General features: G+C 45.4%; 1 protein-coding gene across 1 annotated transcript; it reads left to right on the forward strand.

The window, feature by feature from the left end:
- The first annotated feature begins 8,602 nt into the window (after positions 1–8,602).
- Positions 8,603–14,218, forward strand: LOC120915530 (nicotinamide N-methyltransferase-like). The gene is made up of 3 exons (XM_040326103.1): positions 8,603–8,804; positions 11,454–11,661; positions 13,672–14,218. Exons 1-3 carry the CDS (start codon positions 8,654–8,656, stop codon positions 14,099–14,101), a joined length of 789 nt encoding a protein of 262 aa, XP_040182037.1. The 5' UTR covers positions 8,603–8,653; the 3' UTR covers positions 14,102–14,218.
- The last annotated feature ends 10,854 nt before the right edge of the window (positions 14,219–25,072 follow it).

A 25,072-nucleotide genomic window follows, 5' to 3' on the forward strand; every position in this document is an offset into this window, starting at 1 on the left:
TACATGTGCGTCAGAGGGGGGCGGGGTCACAGGAGCGTCACACAGCGGGAACTTCAATTGCAAGGGGATCGTCCGGGGAAGAAGAAGCAGTGCAAGATGCGGACGAGAAGACAGAAGGAGAAGAAGATGGAGGAAGAAGCCAGTGCAAGATGCGGACGAGAAGACCCAAGAAAGAAGCAGAGGAAGAAGAAGATGGAGGAAGAAACCCGAATGAAAGCAGAAAAGAAGATGGAAGAAGAAGAAGCGCGGAAAGAAGACATTAATAAAGGAATTGTCAAAAACCGGCTATTGTCTTTTTTTACATTTTTTACACTTTTTTTGGGTGAAATGGAAGAGGTACAATGTACCCCATTACCATTTCACACAGGGGGGGGGGGGTGGGATCCGGAGGTCCCCTTTATTAAAGGGGTCTTCCAGATTCCGATAAGCCCCCCGCCCGCAGACCCACACAACCCACGGCCAGGGTTGTGGGGATGAGGCCCTTGTCCCCATCAACATGCACCCCAAAGCACCCTCCCCATCATGTTGAGGGCATGTGGCCTGGTACGGTTCAGGCCACACTCGGTCCCCCCCTCTTTTCTGCGGACGGCCAGGTTACATGCTCGGATAAGGGGTCTGGTGTGGCTTTTGGGGGAACTCCACGCCATTTTTTTTTATAAATTTGGGGTGGAGTTCCCCTTAAAATCCATACCAGACCTGAAGGGCTTGGTATGGATATTTGGGGGAACCCCACGTCATATTTTTTTATTTTTTTACAGCAGGGTTCCCTTTAATATCCATACCAGACCTGAAGGGCCTGGTAATGGAATTTGGGGGGACCCCCACGCTTTTTTTTTTTTTTTAAGAATGAATTTGCTCTGAATTGCCGGGAGCCGACAATTCATTATAGCCGCGAGTGATTTTTTTAATTACTTTTTTTTTCGTTCAAAATGTCATTTTGAGCAGGGACAGTTCTAAGTACGGGAAACGCGCGCTTTCACATGCTTACTTTACACCCCCCCAGGTACGAAATTTAAAGGAAGATTTCACTTTTATTGTTGCACTTTAACCACTTAACGACCGCCTCCTGCATATATACGTCAGCAGAATGGCACGGCTGGGCAGATGTACGTACAGGTACGTCCTGTACATCTACCCAGCCGTGGGTCGCGGGCACGCGCCCGCGACCCGATTCGAAGCAATAAAAATGCAATAAAACTATCCCCTATTTTGTAAACGCTATAAATTTTGCGCAAACCAACCGATAAACGCTTATTGCGATTTTTTTACCAAAAATATGTAGAAGAATACGTATCGGCCTAAACTGAGGAAAAAATTTTTTTTTTTATATATTTTTGGGGGATATTTATTATAGCAAAAAGGAAAAATATAGCATTTTTTCAAAATTGTCGCTCTATTTTTGTTTATAGCGCAAAAAATAAAAACCGCAGAGGTGATCAAAAACCACCAAAAGAAAGCTCTATTTGTGGGAAAAAAACAGGACGCCAATTTTCTTTGGGAGCCACATCGCACAACAGCGCAATTGTCAGTTAAAGCAACGCAGTGCCGAATCGCAAAAAGGGGCCTGGTCCTTTACCTGCATTTTGGTCCGGGGCTTAAGTGGTTAAGCATTATTAAATTCACTGCTCGTCCATTTAAAAAAAATAAAAAAAGCATTGATACATGTCCCCTGGGGCAGGACTAAGTTCCCCAAACACTTGTTAGGACAAAAATTAGCATATTAACCTTGAAAATGAACACTTTTGATTTCTCCCATAGACTTCTAAAGGGAGTTTGGCGGCGGCTTTACATATTAATTGCATTGCGCCCGCTGCTACGCCGGTTCATGCACCTAATTAAGGATTCATCCGGCATGCCAATTAAGCCATGAACCAGCGCAGCGCATTGTTAATAGTAAATCAGCCCCACCATCATGTACTGCAATGCAGACCAAGTATCACACCTATACCGGTGCTTGAAAGGACTTTTGTGGACCTGTTAGGTAGCGATTTGTGTCGCTAAACGCTGTCCCTGCTGGAAACACCAACCTCACCCTACACTGACAAAAAGTATATGAATGTATTACACACTATCATGTACTGCAGTGCAGACCAAGGGCCGGATTCTGGTACATCCGCGCAATTTTGTGCGGGCGTAACGTATCTGATTTACGTTACGCCTCCGCAACTTAGACGGGCAAGTGCTGTATTCTCAAGGCAGTAAGTTGCGGCGGCGTAGCGTAAATTGGCCGGCGTAAACCCACCTAATTCAAATTTGGATCAGGGGGGCGTGTTTTATGTAAATCTACTGTGACCCGACGTGATTGACGTTTTTCTTGAACGGCACATGCGCCGTCCGTGGAATTTCCCAGTGTGCATTGCTCCAAAGTATGCCGCAAGGACGTCATTGGTTTCGACGTGAACGTAAATGACGTCCAGCCCCATTCACGGACGACTTACACAAACGACGTAACTATTTCAAATTTCGACGCAGGAACGACGGCCATACTTAACATTGATTCGCCGCACTTATGCCACCATATAGCAGGGGCAACTATACGCCGGGAAAAGCCTAACGTAAACGGCGTAAATTTACTGCGTCAGCCGGGCGTACGTTCGGGAATTTGCGTATATCTTGCTGATTTACATATTTCGACGCGTAAATCAGCATACACGCCCCTAGCGGTCAGCGGAGAAATGCAGTTACGATCCGACGGCGTAAGAGACTTACGCCTGTCGGATCTAATGGATATCTATGCGTAACTGATTCTAAAAATCAGGCGCATAGATACGACGGGTCGGATTAGGACTTACAATGGCGTACATGGCGCTGCGCCGTCGTAAGTCCTTTCAGAATCTGGCCCCAAGTAGCACACCTATACCAGTGCTTGAAAGGACTTTTGTGGACCTGTTAGGTAGCGATTTGTGTCGCTAAACGCTGTCCCTGCTGGAAAAACGCCAACCTCGCCTTACACTGACAAAAAGTATATGAATGTATTACACACCTATATACTAGAGAAAGTAGCATACCTATACCAGTCCTTAAAAGGACTTTTGTGGACCTTTAGATAGCTATTTGAAATAATACAGCCTGTCCCTGCTCCAAACACAGCAGCCTTTCCCTACACTGACAAACAGCAGAATGTAAGATGGCCGCCAGATCAGGTCTATTTATAAGGTATGGGGTATGTCCATGTGCTGAAATGTCTCAATTGGCTGTCCTGCACCACCTGATGGATGTGTCATAGGTCAAAGTTCTTACCCATGTAACATTGCGGACCGCCGCAAACATCGGCAGATGTCCGACGGTTTGGCGGACCGCGAACAACGAAAGTTCGCCAAGAAAACGACCGCCTGGCAAACCGGCAGGCCATCTCTAATCACAACCTATTTCATCAGTGATTCCTGACTTTTGCAGTGAACTTTTCCACAGCCGAGTATTATTCCCCAACATCTCCATCTGTGAGCAAATAGGCCGATACAGCCACCGGATTGTGCTTGGGGCACTTTAGTGTTTTTAGCATATGGTTATCCATTGAACCGACCAGCTACAATATCATTGTTTTTATAGCCAATTGTGGTTTGTCTATGTGACCCTGGAGGTCCAATAAATGTTTTTTCAATCCTTCTGTGTACAGCAATGTCTTGGATGAATTATCACCAGTTTACATAAGGATTTAAAATATAAAAAAACATTTATTGGACCTCCAAGGCCACACTGTATTTCTTAAAGTGGTAGGTACTGCCTTGTGAATAGAGCCCACTGTCTCCTTCTCCTTGTTTCTGTAGTCCAGGCTACATAAACAAAACACACAAGACATTTTGGCATACCTCCCAACCAGCACGGATTCTGCGGGAACTCCCCGCACAGACTGCATCTTCCCGCAGTCCCGCGAATGGGTTAAATTTCCCGCACAGGAAGCTGAAGAAGGAGCACGGGGTCTGAGGGGAGACATGCACAGCTGTGCACAGATGAGAGACAACAGCGGCACCCGATCGGCGCCCCCCCCCCCCCCCCCCCCGCTCAGCAACCTAATATCCTGTCTGAGGGGAGACCAGCACAGCTGTGCACAGACAGGTGAGAGACAACTTTGAGCAGCGGCACCCATTCCCGCGCGACAAGCCCTCATCTCCCCGCTCAACAACTGCGTTCCGACCCCCCCCCCCTGCTCAACAACTTTGTTCCGACCCCCCTTCCGCTCGCGCAACAACTACGTTCCGACCACAAACCCCCCCCCCCCCTCAACAACTTCGTTCCGACCACAAACCCCCCCCCCCTCAACAACTTCGTTCTGACCACCCCCCCCCCCGCTCAGCTCAACAACTTCGTTCTGACCAGCACCCCCCCCCCCCCTCAACAACTTCAATGACAAATGTAAATAAAGAATTTCCCGCAGTGAATTGTTTAAATGTTGGGAGGGTATGATTTTGGGCACAGAAAAAAAAGTGGCTTTACCTTGTTGGCTGATCACAATGTAGTCACCTGAGTCTCTGCTACCAAAGCATGATGACTTGAGTCACAATGTAATAATATTGGGTGACATTCTAACAAAGTCACTTCTCGACAGAACACCGGCACAAGCAGCTAAGAGTCAGGAGACGTAACATTTGGCACGGCGGCCCCCGGCTCACCAGGCACATGCCTATGGCCAGTACGGACCTGCTGACTACTACTAAACTAAATATCTCCTAAACGGTATATGCTTAGGAGATATTTACTGTACATATACTGTAGGTAAGTCTTATAGATCTGTAGGTATAAATCAAAAAGTGGACTTTACTACCGCTTTAACTTGCTGTTGGAGTTTAAGAATATGCTGTACATAGGGAGGTTGAACATTAGCAAGAGATCATACACCCAAATGTGTTAAAAGATCGATCATCTCTGCTATAGGGAGCCCTGGTTTGTCTACCCCTGGCAGAGTCCCTGGATATTCCAACAATGGGCTCTTCCTGCCATAATTCTCTCTGGTTATGTACTGAAAGTTTTAGGTGCCCCCCCAACCATCTCTGTGTGTTCCAACTCTTCCTATTACATTCTCTATAATATAAAACAAATCATGCTGTAAGCAGGGGCGGACTGACCATTCGCACTGCCCGAGGGCCCCCTGGTGGGAGGGCCCGGGCTGCTCAGTCTGCCCCTGGAGGTGCCCGCAGCAGCGTCAGCTTCTACACAATAAAAAAAACTGAGTCTGTACTTTGTACCCCCGAGATGCCTTGAACCATTAAATCCCGGGCCGCTAGCTAGGTGATGTGGCTATTGTATAAGAGGCTGACTCGTCAGTAGGGTGACCACGTGTCCCGGATTGCCCGGGACAGTCCCGCATTTTGCAGGTCTGTCCCGGGCACCTTCGTTCCAGGACAATACAGTGTCCCGGAATAAAACTGACACAACTACCCCCCGGGCCAATCTGATGCCCCCAAAAAAGGCCGCCACATCACTGCTTTACTCACTGACAGTACTTGTCCTGGCCAGGAATGCCTGGAGGAGCTCAATCCCCACCCCCTGCTTGTGATTGCAGAAATCATAAATCCCACCTCTTGTGTCCAATCACTGTGCTGTGATTCGTTACAGCACAAGCTGATTTTTGGGAAGGGGGGGTGTCCCTGAATGGTATTTTGGACATGTGGTCACCCTACTCGTCAGAGCCGTGAGCCGTGCAGGGATGTACAGTGACACTGTGACAGGCGCTCCGGCCACCTCTCCCCCTTTGGAATTCAGCTGAGGGGGCGGGGCCATAAGTCACTGCCGCAGAGGACTGTCTGTGAAGGAGCTGCTGGACTCAGAGGCAGAGTGAATTGCACAGACACAGGAACGGCATGCACACTGACCTGCCTTGTGTGCAGAAGCAGGTCAGTGTCATAAATAACGAAAGCACTGTGACTGCAGTTACTGTGACAGTGTCTTATCTGTGTTATAAGAGCCATGCTGATTGTTTCTTTACCTTCTTGCCCTGTGCTGTGTCTGTGCTTATTTACCAGGTAGCAGGTCAGGTCAGGTGCTATTCACTAGTGCACATGATGAGCCATCCATCCCAGCCAGCTCATACCTCCCGAGCCTCTCATACAACATCAACATCAATCTAGCTAGCGGGATTTAATGGTTCAAGGCACTGCTTTCTCGGGGGTACAGACTCAGTTTTTTTTATTGTGTATGATAAGCTGCCGCTGCTGGCACCTCCAGGGGCGGACTGAGCCGGCCCTCCCACAACAGGGCCCTCGGGCAGTGCCCCGACTGACAAATGGTCAGTCCGCCCCTGCACACTGATTTCTGGTACACTGAATGCCACTCAGTGTATAGGTATCAGTGTTATATATAGGGAATAGCACTTAGACCTGGTTCACATTGAAGCAATTCACCATGTGAAATCGCATGGCAATGGCACTACCCAAATCGGTGCGATGCCCCATTTGTGGCGCCGCACCGATTCCCAAAAGTAGTTTCTGTACAACTTTTGGCGACTTCTTGGTGCAATTTCCATAGACATCTGTGCAGCAACCCCCACAGATGTCTCTGAAATCACCCGCCAAATTTGCAGAGACATGCCGGTATGAAATCATGCGAGTTTAGCTGAACTGTCTCGCACAATTTCACACCCGCTGTCAGTGTGAACCTGGACTAAGGCCTGATTCACACCTATGGCATTTTTTGTGCTTTTTTCATTTTGCACAACAATCCATTTAACATGGTTTCTTATGGAACACGTTCTGTAGTGCAAATCTGCAAAATGCAAAAAGCACTAAAAATGCGTAGGTGTGAATCGGGCCTAAGTGAGTGTTATTCCCTATATATATTCCTTACATTGGTGATCAGTGAGAAGAATGTTCCCTACATTGGTGATCAGTGGGAAGAATGTTCCTTACATTGGTGATCAGTGAGAAGAATGTCCCTTACATTGGTGATCAGTGGGAAGAATGCTCCTTACATTGGTGATCAGTGAGAAGAATGTTCCTTACATTGGTGATCAGTGAGAAGAATGTTCCTTACATTGGTGATCAGTGGGAAGAATGTTCCTTACATTGGTGATCAGTGGGAAGAATGCTCCTTACATTGATGATCAGTGAGAAGAATGTTCCTTACATTGGTGATCAGTGGGAAGAATGTTCCTTACATTGGTGATCAGTGAGAAGAATGTTCCTTACATTGGTGATCAGTGAGAAGAATGTTCCTTACGTTGGTGATCAGTGAGAGGAATGTTCCTTACATTAGTGGTCAGTGAGTAGAATGTCCCTTACATTGGTGATCAGTGGGAAGAATGTTCCTTACATTGGTGATCAGTGGGAAGAATGTTCCTTACATTGATGATCAGTGAGAAGAATGTTCCTTACATTGGTGATCAGTGGGAAGAATGTTCCTTACGTTGGTGATCAGTGAGAAGAATGTTCCTTACATTGATGATCAGTGGGAAGAATGTTCCTTACATTGGTGATCAGTGAGAAGAATGTTCCTTACATTGATGATCAGTGAGAGGAATGTTCCTTACATTAGTAGTCAGTGAGAAGAATGTCCCTTACATTGGTGGTCAGTGAAAAGAATGTTCCTTACATTGGTGATCAGTGAGAAGAATGTTCCTTACATTGATGATCAGTGAGAAGAATGTTCCTTACATTGATGATCAGTGAGAAGAATGTTCCTTACATTGGTGATCAGTGGGAAGAATGCTCCTTACATTGATGATCAGTGAGAAGAATGTTCCTTACATTGGTGATCAGTGGGAAGAATGTTCCTTACATTGGTGATCAGTGGGAAGAATGTTCCTTACATTGGTGATCAGTGGGAAGAATGCTCCTTACATTGGTGATCAGTGAGAAGAATGTTCTTTACATTGGTGGTCAGTGAGAAGAATGTTCCTTACATTGGTGATCAGTGGGAAGAATGTCCCTTACATTGCTGATCAGTGGGAAGAATGTCCCTTACATTGGTGATCAGTGGGAAGAATGTTCCTTACATTGGTGATCAGTGGGAAGAATGTTCCTTACATTGGTGATCAGTGGGAAGAATGTTCCTTACATTGGTGATCAGTGGGAAGAATGTCCCTTACATTGGTGATCAGTGGGAAGAATGTCCCTTACATTGGTGATCAGTGGGAAGAATGTCCCTTACGTTGGTGATCAGTGTAAGAATGGTTTAATTCCTATAATAAACATTTATTTTGAACATTGTGTAGAGAAATTCTTTGAATGCATGCAATGTGGGCAGTGCAATATGTAGGTGGGACTTTGTGTGAATGTAGCTTTAACATGGGCGGAGACACAGGGGGCCCCATGATCTCCTTTTGCCCGGGTGCCCCATGAGCTGTCAGACCGCCCCTGGCTGTAAGGGATGGTGGAAGCCCATCGGAATGGACACAGCAGGTGCCTACCAATAACTGAAATATCATTTTTTAATGAACTGACCTATAAAAAATATGTCCTCTTCTTGAATGGCCTATATTGATATTTAGATGTAACACAGTTGTGTTGTGTTGTGTTGTGGCTTTACTTTGTTGGCTGATCACAATGCAGTCACCTGAATCTCTGCTAACAAAGCATGATGACTTAAGTCACAATGTACTAATATTGGGTGACATTCTAATGAAGTCATGTTAATATTTAAGAAGATGAATTTATCCCACACATTAGAAGATAAGATACACAGTGGAAGATTTCTTTGGTGGAGATAACAATATTACAGGATGGAGCCCGGCTCTCATAAACTCTACCATGTACACGGCTTCCACTCCCGGAATTTGCTAGACACATACTTTTCCAGTAAACCAGGAATGCCCTTTGCTCATGAGGCTTTAAGGTATCCTATGGAGAAATTTTACAACGCATTTTGCTCAGGTAGGTAAAGCTCTTTTTGATAATAAATTCATTGTGCATGAAGTATTTATTAGGAGAAATTAAGCATAACTATTGATTTGCAGAACGGTCTTGTACAAGTGAAGATTTGACTGAAACAGAGAGTGAAAGAATCATATATTTAGATAAACCAGGTAGAGACAAAGTAGAATTTCTGCTGATCCATTCTTTAGGAAAATCAAAAAGCCCTCTAGTGGCACAATGTCACTGCTGCCAGGGCTTCCATCTTCACAAAGTCTTCTTTCTGGGTTTATGGACTCTGTCCGCTTGAATGGCTGAGCCGCGATGATGCGCACAGGAGTCACGGTCTCAGCACAGAGCTCTGAATGGACAGCACTGTCCTTTCAGAGTGCAATGTGCATGCACCAGTGTCATCACTGGCTACCAGGCCCGGACTGGGACAAAAAATAGGCCCGGGCATTTTAGACTGGACCCCTGGGCGGAGGAGGTGGGGATGGGGGGGGTGAGCATTTGCGTGGGTGATTGTGATGGGATATTTATCCTGAGGGACAGCCTCAGACCAGAAAAGAGACATGCCCAGACCATCAAAGAGACAGCCTCAGTCCAGCAAAGAGACAGTCCCAATCCACCCCACTTAACAACTGCTACAGAGCGGGAGTTCGGCTGTAGCACACACTGGATCAGTTCAGTGCACTAACCTTCCTCCCTGTGCAGCTGTCACATTGTGCCAGTGAGAGGCTACCATTTTCCCGAGTGCAGGTATATCTCCAGCGGCTGGCCCAGGAGGTGTCTGTCCCCTGCAGGTACTTCTCTCCCGCCTTCTTCTGCAGATCCTAGTTTGTTGGCTCCAGCCCTGCTTCAGGCATGGCCGCATAGCGGGAGGTAAGCGGTGGCCGCGGCCTGTGTTAGCCCTGCCAAACCGCAGTCACTGCTTATCTCCCGCTGTGTGGCCTGGTTATCAACAGGCTGCTCTTCTTAGGACATGCAGCCCAGAAACCCTGGCCCACTCACTTTGTGTAAGACTCCTTTCACATTGAGGCTTTTTACAGGTGTTTTTGCGCTAAAAATAGCGCCTGTAAACTGCCTCTTCTGCTGCCCCAGTGTTAAAGCGCTGAGTGCTTTCACACTGGGGCGGTTCGCTTGCAGGACAGAAAAAAATATCCTCCAAGCAGCATCTTTGGGTCGGTGGGGGAGCGGTGTACACACCGCTCCCCACTGCCCCTGCCTATTGAAATGAATGGGCGCCACTTTCAAAGGGCCAGTCCGGGCCGGCTGGCTACTACTAAACTAAATATCTCCTAAACGGTGCACGCTTAGGAGATATTAACTGTACATATAGGTAAGTCTTATAGGTCTGTAGGTATAAATAAAAAAATGTACTTTACTACCGCTTTAACTTGGGGTGGAACTCCGCTTTAACTCTCCGACGCCCACCAATAACTGAAATATCAGTTTTTTATTAAACTGACCTATAAAAAATATGCCCTCTTCTTGAATGGCCTATATTCATATTTAGATGTAACACAGTTGTGCTTTAACTGTCCTGAATTCAAATTCATTGCATATTTGTTTTCGGGGCTGTTCGGAGTTGGGTACTCACCTACATATTTGGTGGACTTGTCCAATAGTTCAGACCTTCTGGGAGGAAATGTTACATTGACTTCCAGAATGTTTTCATCAAAGCTACATCTTAACCTAACTACTGCATTACTCAACTTGAAACCGGAGTGCATAACGCACACCCAATTCAAACTTTTTGTTCAGCTTACAGCTGCAAAGTAAACGATAGCAAAAGCATGGAAATCTCCTTCATTGGTGGTAGCTGAGACGGAAAGTATGATGCACAAATACCACTTACCATCAACCTTTGACGAAAAATGTTCTCCTGCCATGGTAGATGATTTTTGAATAACCATATTATATCTCGTGATGGCTTTTGGGTCAACCCGGTGGACTCCCCTCCCCTTTCTTCTCTTTTCTGCTCTCTCTTTTTCTTTACTATAATACATTTTCACCCCCCAATCCTTCTTATTATTTTGAAGCTCTTGATCCTTCAGACTATAACTTTCTTTCTCAACTTACCTATACTAATTTCAGTTGTTCTAGTTAGAAATTTTTATAACAGAGTGGGGGTTATTTCTGAAAGGCAAATCCACTTTGCACTACAAGTGCAAACTACAAGTGCAACGTGCACTTGAAATTGCACTGAAAGTGCACTTGGAAGTACAGTCGCTGTAGATCCGAGGGGGACATGGAAGGAAAATAAAAAGCAGCATTTTGGCTTGCATGTGATTGGATAATAAAATTAGCAGAGCTTCCCCTCATTTCAGATCTTCCCCTCAGATTTACAGCGACTGCACTTCCAAGTGCACTTTCAGTGCATTTTCAAGTGTGCTTTGCATTTGTAGTGCAAAGTGCATTTGCCTTTTGTAAATAACTCCCATTGTGTTTTCATATGACTCTTTACACTTCAGGTTATCTTTTGCATGCTTTGAAGTCTATCAACACGAATTGTAACGAGCGTCATTCCTTTTGTCATATTTTATTTAATGAATATATCTGTTATGCCTTTTTATGAACTTAATAAAACCACTTTAAAGGAAACAAATGCATTGCATAGAAACAATTCCACAGCTCTCATTGAAGGTTGTTTTGAATCTTTTACTGCAGGTGACTTTAGGGGAGACGTGTTGATTGACATCAGTGCTGGTCCCATTATACAACATCTCTATGCAGCGCTGGAATATTTCAGAGATATCATTCTTCTCAAGCCTACTGAGCACTGTATTTTAGAAGTGAAAAAATGGACAGACAGCCGAACCGGAGCATTTGATTGGTCACACACCACTACACTTGCTACAGAATTGGCAGGAAAGAGGTGAAGTATCTGCCAGTTTTTTCTCCTAGTGAGGCTGAATACCTGGTGTGATGAACTAGTAGCATTGGGAGGAGGACCAGACCTAATTTTTAAAACATTTGGAATTTAATTTTTGTATTTAATTATTAATAATATTAATAATTATTTAATTATTGTATTTTTAATTAGCCTTTTCAACTTGTGAGAAGATTTAAAAATCAGGTGATATTATTACGAGGGGAAAAATTCCGTTAACGTAGGATAAAACGCCATTCACGCCTAGGATAAAACAAACCTAAATGCCTAAGCCTTCTTTTGCAATTTTGACATGTGTTAGTAAAACCGTACATATCATCAATACTTTGTGCATTCAGGTGATTATACCTTGTTTTTTTTTAGGACAAATTGGGCTTTCATTTGCTGGTAAATGTTAATGAATGTCTCCTGATATTTTTTATTATTATTATTATCAAAGGAAAACTAGCCAAAAATAGTAAAAAAAAAATACAGATTTTTAAATGTAACTATATATTTCTTGTTATTGCCATAACTTACCACCAAAGAACTACCCAAAATAAATTCTCCTGCTCCTGACGATCGCAGCGATACATCATATGTATATTTTATGTTGTTTGTATTCGTGGGACAGCCCAAAAACAATAGTACGCATTTTGCAATTTTTTTTTAAAACTACCTAAACACTACCTAAAACTACCTTAAAAACACTGGGGCAGATCCACAGAGCAAGTACGCCAGCGTATCTACTGATACGCCGGCGTACTTTCAAATTTCCCGCGTCGTATCTTTAGTTTGAATCCTCAAACCAAGATACGACGGCATCTGGGTAAGATCCGACAGGCGTACGGCTTCGTACGCCTTCAGATCTTAGATGCAATACTTCGGCGCCCGCTGGGTGGAGTTTGCGTCGTTTTCCGCGTTGGGTATGCAAATTAGCGATTTACGACTATCCACGAACATACGCGCGGCCGTCGCATTTTCTAACGTCATCTGTAGTCGGCTTTGTAGTCGGCGTATAGTTAAAGCTGGTATATAGATAGACTTGCCATGTTAAGTATGGCTGTCGTTCCCGCGTTGAAATTTGAATTTTTTTTTTTTTTTGCGTAAGTCGTCCGTGAATAGGGATGGACGTAACTCACGTCTAAGTTAAAAAAATGACGTCCTAGCGACGTCATTTAGCGCAATGCACGGGCAGGACATTTCGGGACGACGCATGCGCAGTTCATTCGGCGCGGGGACGCGCTTCATTTAAATTAATAACGCCCCCTAATCGCCGATTTGAATTCCGCCGCCAGAAATACACTACACCGCCGTAACTGACGGCGCGAAATCGTTGAGGATTCGAAATTCCGCCAGTTAAGGTACGGCGGCGTAGCATATCTCTGATACGCTGCGCGGATGTAATTCAATATACATAATACAATCTCTCTTGTCCATTCACAGAGACAAAAAACACGGGTTTTACAGTGACTAAACACTGATAGATAGCCAATTTAGAGGCTATCACAGCGATCAGGTGACCCAGAATTGGTTGTTCCGAGTCCCAATCATTAGAACAGGGCCCGGGGCTCTCAGGGAGACCCAGATCTCTGTGCTGGGAGAGCGCCATGCAACGCGTTTCCATCACGAAGGGAGATACGCAAATATGGGGACCCACGAAAAAAAGCCCAGTCCAGTGGGGTTGCATATTTGCGTACTGTTGGTGTGAAGCTGTTAATAATGCATTAATACTCCACTAACATCAAATGTAATACTGCTAGAAGAATCTTTTTTTGGGTGTGCAGCATATGATCCCCAGCAAAAAGCAGTGAAGGGAATTGGTGGTTAGTGGCTAGCTGTAAGTGCTTTATCTCTATGATATGGTCGACACTCCTCTTCCAGTGATATTTGAAAGTCTCTTCTACAGCTCAGAAATGTTAACGGTATTCACTAGCTCAGACCTAATATACTCAATGCCTCTCAGAATATCAGTTAAATGCTTTATGTGACATGGGATGTGCTTCTTCCTTTCAGTGACCAATGTGAGGAGAAGGAAATTGGACTTAAGGCGGCAATTAAACATGTTGTAAAATTCGATATCAACAAGGAAAATCTCACAGACCCAATTGGGCTAACACAAGCCGACTGCCTTCTGTTCTGGTGTATTCTGGAAGCCATCAGCAAAGACCTTGAAGAATTTGTGAGAAACTTCAGGAAATTCTCAAAGCTTCTAAAACCCGGCGGGCGCATTATGTATTATGGAGCTTTAAATTGCACATTCTATATGGTTGGGGGAGAGAAGTTCCATTTTTTAAAGTATAATGAAAGTGACTTGAGAAGTATGCTCAGTAATGAGGGGTTTGTTATCACCCATTTGGAGGTTTCCCAAAGACAGACTGTGACTGATCTGTGTGATTTTGATTCAGCTGTGTTCTGTACAGCTTATAAAGTACAGAAGATTTAGGCCGCATTCACACCATTGTGTTAGAAAGTGCACATGAATTTCATGAAAGAACAGTGGGGGTTATTTACGAAAGGCAAATCCACTTTGCACCATAAGTGCAAACTACAAGTGCAAAGTGCACTTGAAATTGCATTGAAAGTGCACTTGGAAGTACAGTCACTGTAGATCTGAGGGGGGGACATGCAAGGAAAACAAAAAACAGCACATTTTAGCTTGCACATGATTGGATGATAAAATCAGCAGAGCTTCCCCTCATTTCAGATCTACCCCTTAGATTTACAGCGATTGCACTTCCAAGTAGTGAAAAGTGGATTTGCCTTTCGTAAATAACCCCCCATGTATAGCAAACCCCCCATGTATACCAAAAACTGACAAAAGATGCAGAAAGCAGGATTTGAGGAAAACAAAATGCACTGCCCTCTTCCACAACACATTGATGTGAACAGCTTCATAGATTATGATAGCAACTAGTTTTCATGAGCTTTTATTATGCTGTAATGCTGGGTTGTAGTGCATATAAAAAAACAATGGTAGTAATGGGCCCTTAGGCTGGGTTCACATATATACAAATTGGATGCGTTTCAATTTGTATAACATGTGAGTGTGACCGGCTTCACACCTGAATCTCACCTGAACCGGTGAACAGAAACGCACAGGGCACCGGACTGCAAACCGCACCGCAGATATGTGAACCCAGCTTTAGGTAGCTACCAATACCCAGAATTGTATCAGCAAGTCACCTATGTACTGGTAGAGTACCTCAAATGTTGAGGCAGTCCTCTGATAAAAGAGATCACCAACCACAAACCTGCTTCCAAACTAGGGTTGCCACCTTTTCACCAAGCCAAACCCGAACACTTTAGCGGTGCACAGTAATTTTTTGGGGGGGTTTGTTTTAGTATACACTATAGGATTGCAACAGACCTGGGAAACCTTTGGGGACTCCAAAGAAAATAGTAATGAGGCGCACATAGTGCCCACTCACACTTCTGTCAAGACATGTTCTGAGCCACATTCCTGTCTGAAAAAATGTGTCCGGGTTTCAGGTGGACTGAAACCCTGACACATAATTTAAAACCCAAACTGTCCGGGTGAATCCCAGACAGGTGGCAATCCTATTCCAAACCCTAAACACCAACTTTTTTTGCGCCCAGCCTGAGGAAGAGACTCGAAAGTCTTGAACGCGTGCACCCCCCGCATCCGGAAGTGACGTCACTCGCAGTCCGCAGTGGATACCTGATTCCAGCCTGAAGGTTCCGAGAGCGTCTCGGTTCCTGTTGCCGCTGCCCTTCAGAGAACGACATCTCCGCGCTGCCTGCATTAGGACATCGTACGCACACCGGCTATACAATGCGGATGATCTTTACACCACTTTGCCTATATTCATCCATGTTTGTGAGTAGGCTTTTTATAGCTTTTTGCACATATTACTCTTATTAAATGAGCTTGCTACGCTTAGAAGGCGCTGCATTTGTCTTTTCTTTGCTTTTATACAGATCACTTCATCTGTCAGCTGGCAGCCATCCAAAGCAAGGCAATAGCGATTTAGTTATACAGTGCCATGGACACTTGATGGACTATGATATCCATTTTATAGCACTGGTTTCTTTTGGACTATATCCACGTTTGTCATCTTTAGTTTTATTTATTTTTTCTTTATTTCAGTTTCATTTTTATTTTTCATTTTTATTTTTATCTTTATATTTTTTTATTTTTATTTTATATTTATTTTTATTTTTTTTTATTTTTTTTTACTTTTAAGTTTTATTCCAGTCTAATTTACAGTTCAGTTTTTCAACATTATTCTTAGCCCCTATCCCCATTCCAAGTAATACTAGCTTTTTGTGAACCTTAGACATCTACAGGGAGTGCGCTTGAATATCATGTTTTGTTTTAACACCAACTTTTTACACTGACACAAATAGACTGGGGACATTGATATCTAGGCAGGCTGCCAAAGATACAGAAGCCCTGAAGAAAGCATCCTAAGACTTTAGAAATGCATTAGTATCTTTGATTGATTTTTGAGCTAATTAAAAAAAAAATATTCTGATTCCAGAACTTTTATTTGTGGTGTTTAACTGCTTGCCGACCAGCCGCCAGTTATACGGCGGCAGGTCGGCTCTGCTGGGCAAGATCACGTAGCTATATATCATCTCTCCCAGCAGCCAATAGGGGCGCGTGCGCGCGCCCCCCACTCGTCCCTGATCCCGGCACGAGTGCCCGGCGGGCGCAATCGCCGCCGGGCACCCGCGATCGCTTGTTACAGAGCGAGAATTGGGAGCTGTGGTCCTGTCAGGGGGAGAAATGCCTGATCTTCTGTTCATCCAATGTATGAACAGCGATCAGTCATTTCCCCCAGTCAGTCCCACCCCCTCTTCAGTTAGAACACACCCAGGGAACATACTTAACCCATTCCTCGCCCCCTAGTGTTAACCCCTTTCCTGACATTTTTATAGTCATCAATGCATTTTGAGAGCACCGATCGCTATAAAAAATGCCAATGGTCCCAAAAATGTGTCAAAAGTGTCCGCCAAATAAATTAAGAAAAATGCCATAAAACTATCCCCTATTTTGTAAACGCTATAACTTTTGCGCAAACCAATCATTAAACGCTTATTGCAATTTTTTTTAAGAAAAATATGTAGATGAATACGTATCGGCCTAAACTGAGGAAAAAAATTGTTTTTGTATGTATTTTTTGGGCAAAAAGTAAAGAATATTATTTTTTTTCAAAATTGTTGCTCTATTTTTGTTTATACCGCAAAAACTAAAAACCGCAGAGGTGATCAAATACCACCAAAAGAAAGCTCTATTTGTGGGAAAAAAAGGACGCCAATTTTGTTTGGGAGCCACGTCGCACGACTGCGCATTTGTCAGTTAATGCGACGCAGTGCCGAATCGCAAAAAGTGGCCTGGTCTTTGACCAGCAATATGGTCCGGGGGTTAAGTGGTAATACACTTTGACTTACCCACTATTAAGCCCATTATTAACTCTCAGTAACCCTAATTCATTTTCATTGACCCTTTCTTCCCTTATTTGCTTCTCTGTTTTTTTTTTTAAACTGATTTTATTTTTACTGTTCATTTATTTATTTATTTTGTCCGTTTGGCTCATTCATTTTTGTAGCTTCTCCTCACATAATTACCTAATATTATTATTTATTTATTTTCATTTTTTTGTAAATAATCTCATCATGCTTTGTACCAGAACCATATGTTATGTGCATACAACGTTTTACATACAGTGGTTTTGTGTTCTATCTGTCCTGAAATTGGTTGGTGGCTATAAGCTTGATGTATCAACATTCAGAATCAGGCCCGGATTTACTCCCTTTGCCACCCCAAGGCCGGGTCCTTCAATGCCGCCCCCCCCCCCCACACATACACACACACACCATCACATAGGGGGCCTTCATCCAGACCGACCCAGGGAAAATTATGCTGCACTACTCCCTAAGTAATAAAAAGTGATAATAAAAACACTACAAAAGTGAAATAAACAAAACAAATTAAAATGCTCACAGGTAAATGGATAAACTAAATAAAATAACAAATTGACCAACAATCAATCAAAAATAGGCAAAAACCATACAAATATATAACAAAGAGGTGTAAAAACAATGTAAAACAATGCAAAATGAGAATAATAAAACAAAGGATAAGTGATATGCCCATGTATATCTAAACACTAAAAAAAATGACAATATACCCTCTCCATGGGGTGCAGTGTCGTCTCCAGCTTTCATATTTAGGGGGGGGGGGCACATGGGGGGACAGGGACAAAGTAGGGGGGCCAACTATAAAGTGCAATTATATATATGTATACATATCTCCTGGGGCCCTACGATCCCACTATGGGCCCTTTTACATGTTCTGCAGTGAGCTTCCTTCCTACTATACTGGGGCCCCCCAAGGTGGCAGAAAACAAGAGATATATGTCACCAGCACACCAAGAAAATATAAGGGTCCAAAGCAGTGGGAGAACTTTCAGGGTTGCAAAGGTTGTCTTGCCACCGGGGCCTGGTGTTCTGCCCCTGTGAGGTTAATGGACTGTCCTGTCCCTGCTATTGACAGTGCTGGTCTGGCATCTGTCTCCTTGGCAGCGGCGACAGTCTATTAGGACCTAGTGCTGGTGACATTATGGGTGCATGCAGGGGAAGGCTGGCACTATTGGTTATAGAGAGCTGAGCCCCCAGCTGGTCACCTAGCAGCAGTAATGCTGTATAACCTTCTCTGTTGACATGCTGATCGGCATGTGATCCAGGTAATGCTCCCAGTCAGATCTAATAAACACAGTATTTATTAGCATCAAGAGTACAACTATATATATATATATATATATATATATAATCAAACGTATGTTCCACAGCCGTGTGGGCTCTATGCCTGTAAAGTGTGGCCTTTGATCAATAAAATCACTGATATTTAACACTATGATTTGACTAGGAGCATCACCTGGATTGCATCACGATCAGCATGTCAGAGAAGGCTCCACTGCTGCTAAGCAACCTGCAGGGAGCTCAACTGTCTACAACCAAAAGAGATGGGCTTGGGTGTGTTTGAAATCCCACATGCCGGATCACGCCAGGAAGCCGACACTCCACAGTGCTAATCACAGGCAGTGAGACATTTCCTGATCTGTGCAGCAGCGACCGTGAAATGTCTCACTGCCTGTGATTAGCGCTGTGCAGTGTGGGCTTCCTGGCAGGCTCTGGCATGTGGAATTTTGAACATGCCCAGCCCCTCTCTAACAACAAATTGTGCTGGCCCTCCTGTACATCAGCCCCATAAAGTAACCAGCTCTGGGTTCCAATGTGCTGCCGCCGCTGCTGTGGAGACAGAGACCAGCGCTGTGAATAGCCGGGACAGAACAGCAACTCTGGTTATTCCAGCACTGGTCTACACTGGGAGGATTCCCCCATCCACCTATAATGTGTAGATGGGGGAATTGGATCATTTCTTTTTTTTTTTTATTTAACCTAATAGTTGAATGAAAAAAAGTGATCAATGTATGGGCTGCCTAAGAGCTAAGACCAGCCATAGACAGTTTAAATCTCAGCTGGTTCAGCAGGAACTGGCTGAGATTTGAACCATTAATGAGCAGATTCTCTTATGATTAATTATCACTAGTGGTTGCTGTATAGCCACTAGTGATAATCATTGTTTGTCGGGAGAATACAATTGCTGGGCAGGAGGGATATTCCCCTGTCAGCACTGTCTGTGTTGATGGGGGAATCATGCAAGTTTCTTTCCTGCAATCTGTGGATGTAGGAAAGAAATTTGCACTGTATATTACCTGCCTAACTGAAAGTGAAAGTGTAAGGCCGGGTACTAACGAGCAAACATGTACGGTGAAACCGGTCCGTCGGACCGTTTTCACCGTACATGCCTGCCAGAGGGCTTCTGTACGATGGTTGTACTAACCATCGTACAGAAGTCCGCGCGTAAACATTACGCGGGGCGTGTCCGCGTCGTCGCCGCGGCGATGACGCGGCGACGTGGGCGGGCCTGCCATTTAAAGGCTTCCACGCATGCGTCAAAGTCATTCGACGCATGCGAGGGACGGCGGGCGCTCGGACATGTACGGTAGGTCTGTACATGTCCGAGCGGGCAGGATTCCAGCGGACGGTTTTAAAACACGTCCAGGAATATTTGTCTGCTGGGAAAAGGCCCGGCGGGCAAATGTTTGCTGGAATTCGGCCCGCTCGCGCCTACACACGACCGAACATGTATGCTGAAACTGGCCCGCGGACCAGTTTCAGCATACATGTTTGGTCGTGTGTACGGGGCCTAACAGAATGACCCAGACACTTTTGAAGGATGGGGGGTATTCCTGTGCCAGCTTCACCAATGACTCTTGGGTCTAGGGTCATCCTGTGCCCCTTTTGGGCATAGGGTGACTAAGAAATGATAATGATAAATTACATGCGAGGGGACATTACTGATAATTCATGTTTTGCAGGATATCTTGAAATATTACAAGTTGTTAAAGTCTGACTCCAACAGGTCAATAGAGTGTTTTCATTCAATGTGGGGACACATGCTTTTGAGGTGTTAATTGAGTCTGCTCCGCGACATTCCATTGTGTGATGCTAATACTGTTTTGTGTCCATTGTGCTAATTAGGTCTGATCCTAAGACCTGTTCATTGTGTATGTTAATGACACTGTTAAGATGTGGAATGTGACTTGTCAAGCTGTAGTAATTAACCCCTCTAAATGCGGAGCCAGACCGTCTGGGTAATGAGTAGTAATTAACTCATCAGAATGTCATTATCTAAAAGAATGTGTATGAAGCCCCCATTGTGTGATGTGTGGGTGGAGTGTGTCTTTGTCAATGTGATTAACTGTAACATGCTTGTACTGTATATAAGAAAGCTAAGTTACCATTAAAGCATTCATTCATTCATTTTTGAACCAGTACCAGAGCTTGTGTTGTGTCGGTTATTCTGGGAAATGAAATGGGTCGTGTCTGATGTCTGTCGGATTGTCGGATAAGCTGTCATGGGGCGATGGAATGGAATATCCTAAACGGTGGTGACCGTTACAGAAAGTAAATTGTGAATGTCTTGAAAGAACAGTAGAGGGGGAGGGAGACAGATGGGGGAGAGAAGGGATGGAGATAGTGCAGTTCAGTGATTACAGTGTACTGCAGTCTGCAGTGCACACACTTACCCAAGGTCCAGGCTAGAATCTCAGGCATCATTCACACACATGCTGCTGATTTTCATATTTCCCGCCCACACATCCCTCTCTTCAGATACAGCACACCGGGATAGTGTGGGCGGGACTGAAAGGAGGAGGAGCTGTATTCCTCCCTGTTCGTATGTGAGGAGAGTGGGGGGGGGGGGAGGTGGCTGGACTCGCTGGGCTGTAAAAGAGTGTCATAGACTGACACTCGGCTCAGCTTGCAGTCACCACTCTCGGAATTTACAGGCTGGTTCTCCTGTCCTAAGGACAGGAGAATTCAGTCTGTTTTTTTCAGTAACTGAGATGAAGGCTTGACCCCCCCTCCCCCACAATGCTCATGGAGTCCTTTCTGCAACTCGCTCTTCTCCATGCCAATGAGGATGCAGGGGAAGGAGCAGATCGGGCGGCTGTGGTTGTGTGATCGCTCGCATTATGCAGTGTCAGCGAGCAGAGGGAGGGGGAGGAATGCTCCGCAGAGCTGACTGGGGACGCTCTCCCTCTCAGGAGAGACTGTTACTCCAGCGGCGGCCGGAGCAAAATACAAAAACATTTTTTTTTGGGGGGGGCACATGGTGGGGCACAGCATAATGTTGGGGGGGTCAGGGCCCCCTCTGGCCCCCCCTAGAGTCGCCATTGCAGGGGTGCCAATACCTAATAGCAAAATTTGTAAATGCAATGCACAGTGATGTAATGAAATGAATAAAAACAATTACAATATGGATTGGAATTCGGATCGCCCCCCCAAAGTCATCAGCGGTGCACTGCCTGATCCCATTCCCCACGCATCCACCTCAGAGCCTGTTATTGTAGTTAGACTGCTAGGACTTGTAGTTCTCCATCTTCTCCTGGGGCTCATGGAGAAGATGGAGATTGGAGAACTACAAGTCCCAGAAGGTCATACATACAATAAGGCTCTGAGGTGGATGGGTGTGGATGGCATGCACCTGAGCCCAGGAGAAGATGGGGAACTACAAGTCCCAGCAGGTTATAATATAAGGCTCTGAGGTGGATGGATGTACAAGAAGTGGGAGGGGCCAATCATGGAGGGGCGGGGTCTTGTGCCCCCCCATCCTAAAACTTCACCAGCCGCCACTGATTGGGACACATTTTAATGGGGGGGAGGCCAAACTACAATGGAGCAGACAAAAATTAGGTTGTTAACAGACTAGGCTAGGTGTGTTTGGGCCTAGGATAGCATGCTGGACAGGATAGTGAAAGGAAAGATGCATGTAGGCCAAAAAAGGAGCATTAAAAGCTGACAACATGCATGGGGACAAATGGGACATTCACAACATATTACAATCATGGTAATTAGGGAAAAATGTTAGAAATACAAGACATTAGCATACATTAAATACATAGATTGTGATGTTAAAGGAGGAAACTTACCTTAATATAATCCTCCTGCATGACTTGTATGATGGCAGAACACGTCTTCGGTATGATGATCCCAAGCGCCTGGGGAGAGATGCCTGTCGAGAACTTGAGGTCCTGCAGGCTCCTCCCAGTCGCCAGGTACCGCAACGTGGCAATAAGCCTCTGCTCGGCCGTGATGGCTTGGCGCATCACAGTGTCCTGCCTCGTTATAAAGGGGGACAGAAGATCCAATAGACGGTAGAAAACGGGGTCCGTCATATGGAGAAAGCTCCTGAAGTCATCAGGATTATTCTCCTGGATTTCCCTAAGCAAAGGCATATGAGAGAATTGGTCACGCTGGCGCAACCAATTCTTGGCCCATGATCTCCTCCTCCTCCTGTTCCCAGCCGAAGATCGAGCAACATTATGAACTCCAGAAGACAGCCCATACGCAGCACGAACTCGAGCATGAGAACGCACCTCAAACATGGCTTCAAACCAGTCGGCTGGTCAGAACGCACTTGAAACAGAAAGCACCCCAAATCCAGCAAGACTTGTAAAGAACGTACTTGAAAAACAGATACGGACGGACAGGAAGGCTCTGCAAAACAGAAACGACCCGACCGCAATCACTGAATGCCAAATACGAACCCACGAGAACAAACTGAACCCTACAATACGATCTGCAAAGCACAGAGACTGAAAAGCGCAAATCGGCTCTAACCAAACTTTCACTAACACGCGGTTACACAGAATAAGCAAAAGCTGAGGCAAGGGTGGCGCCAAAGGCTTTGGCCTTCCCCTTTATAGTGACGTCGTACGTGGTTTACGTGTCCGCGTTCTGACACATTCGGTTAATGAACCTATGGTGTGTAGGCACATCAGACCATCAGTCAGCTTCATCGGTTAACCGATGAAACGGTCCTTCAGTCCGTTCTCATCGGATGGACTGATCGTGTGTACAGGGCTTTAAGCATAGGCGTATCGAGTGAAAATGGCACCTTCGGCAAGCACTGAAACTTGCGCCCCTGTCAAAATATTTGAAACCCATCTTAGAGATAACCTAAACAAAAAAAACAGCTATCAAAACTACAAATCAAGCTCTTTAATCTTTCAGTTAACCAATTAAGAAATGGTAGTGGCAGTGGCACTACATAAAAATTACAACTGCGCCTTCCTTGCTTTCACTGATGCAAACATTATTACTTAAAGTAGTTGTAAAGGTACATGCTTTCTTCCTGGTGTGGAGAAAGCCTCTTGAGGGGGGAGAGGGCGAGCAGGAAAGTCAGGACACTCTCTACTTTGCAGATAGAGAAAGGAGCTGTGTGTTAGTGGGCATCCTGACACTCCTGCTCGCCCCTCCCCCCTCAAGAGGCTTTCTCCACACCAGGAAGAAAGCCTTGCATTACGGTGGTGAGTTACAGACAGAAGAACAGGAAGTGAGCATTTCTCAGAAGAAATAAGGACATTTAAAAGCAAAATGGAAGGATGAGGTAAGTGAAGGAGGACTGCACTAAGGTAAAGGAAGCTATTTAGGGGGAAAAAAATCCTTGACAGCCCCTTTAATGCATTCTATGCATTAAGGTGAAATAACATCCGATGATTAGTGCCGCTGGGGAGAGGCCTGGACTGGCCCTTCTCCCTGGAGTCCTTTCAGCCGCTGGAGAGAAGGCAGGGTGACTGGGCTCAGTCCATCATGTTGTTGGGGATCTGTGCCAACTGGCCCCTATCCCTTGGGTATACCAGTGGAGACTGAAGTCCCATCCACTGGTAGGTGAAAATCCCCCGATGCTTGCAAAGCCAAGCCGACATCCTCCTGTCTCGGTGACGCACCATTTTCTGGGGTTGTGTCAGCGGAGACCACAGTCCCATCCACTGCCCCAGGAACTCCCTCTCCTGCTAGGTGAGAGCAGAGGCTTGTGGCACTCTGCTCTGTTGCCAGCTCTTCTGCTGGGTCGCTTTGAGTGGAGACCACAGTCCCATCCACTCCCACAGGAACTCCCTCTCCTGCTAGTTGAGAGCAGAGGCTTGTGGCAGTCTGCTCTGTTGCCAGCCCTTCTGCTGGGTTGCTTTGAGGGGAGACCACAGTCCCATCCCCCGATGTCAGCTCAAGCTGCAGTTGTGTGCAGCAGCCAGTAGCATCCTGCCCTGCCGCCAGCGATTCAGCTGGGAGTAAACGCTTTACCACAACAGCTTGTTGCTGGAGAGAGGGGCCAATTGCCCCGGCTCCCTGGAACTCCACTTTCATGGTGACTGGCATCTGTACCTCTCCCCTCTCTTCAGTTGGTGCTGCTGTGACTTCTGCTGCTGCAGCACCTCTTTGCTGTAGCCAAGTGGCATCCACAGCCGCTATAACCCGGTCTATGATCTCCGGTGGAGGATTAGGTCCATACTGTGCCAGTCCACGTCTAACAGCTCGGTCAAAAAACTCTTCATCGGGTGTCCTGTCTGTTATGCTGGGCCTTTCAGCTCTATCCATTTGGACAAGCTCTGTAATAATGTCCCTTCTCTTACGATTGCAGGCCGATCTGCCCCGGCTCTCCAGTAAGTCCTTGAGGGAAGAGAGCTTCAGCCATTCATACAGCGTCTCCATTGTCCTGTGTCCTTGTAGCCGTCGTTTAAGCAATGGAATTATCCCACTGCTGCCACCAATTGTAACGGTCACCACCTTTTAGGACCTTCCATCCCATCCAAGACAGCTTATCGACACTCCAACCAACAGGACCCGATCCATCCCATTTTCTCAGAATCAAGACGAGACACGCAGCTCTGTACTTGTTCCAAAAATGAAGACAACTTTTAATGGTAGCTTTCAGTCTTATATACAGTACAAGGCATGAAAGGAACAATCAACTCCCAGTCCCCACCCACACATCACACCGTGGGGGGCTTCAATCACATTCTTTGAGCTAATTACTAAACAT

This window comes from Rana temporaria, chromosome 10 (assembly GCF_905171775.1).
Source record: "Rana temporaria chromosome 10, aRanTem1.1, whole genome shotgun sequence".
Lineage (NCBI taxonomy): Eukaryota > Metazoa > Chordata > Amphibia > Anura > Ranidae > Rana > Rana temporaria.

What these genes read in the sequence shown, in the direction of transcription:
- LOC120915530 (XM_040326103.1), top strand. Translation starts at nt 8,654, where the DNA reads ATGGAGCCCGGCTCTCATAAACTCTACCATGTACACGGCTTCCACTCC. An exon ending in TTACAACGCATTTTGCTCAG is followed by an intron (nt 8,805 to 11,453) that starts GTAGGTAAAGCT and finishes CTTTTACTGCAG; the next exon opens with GTGACTTTAGGGGAGACGTG. An exon ending in ACAGAATTGGCAGGAAAGAG is followed by an intron (nt 11,662 to 13,671) that starts GTGAAGTATCTG and finishes TCTTCCTTTCAG; the next exon opens with TGACCAATGTGAGGAGAAGG.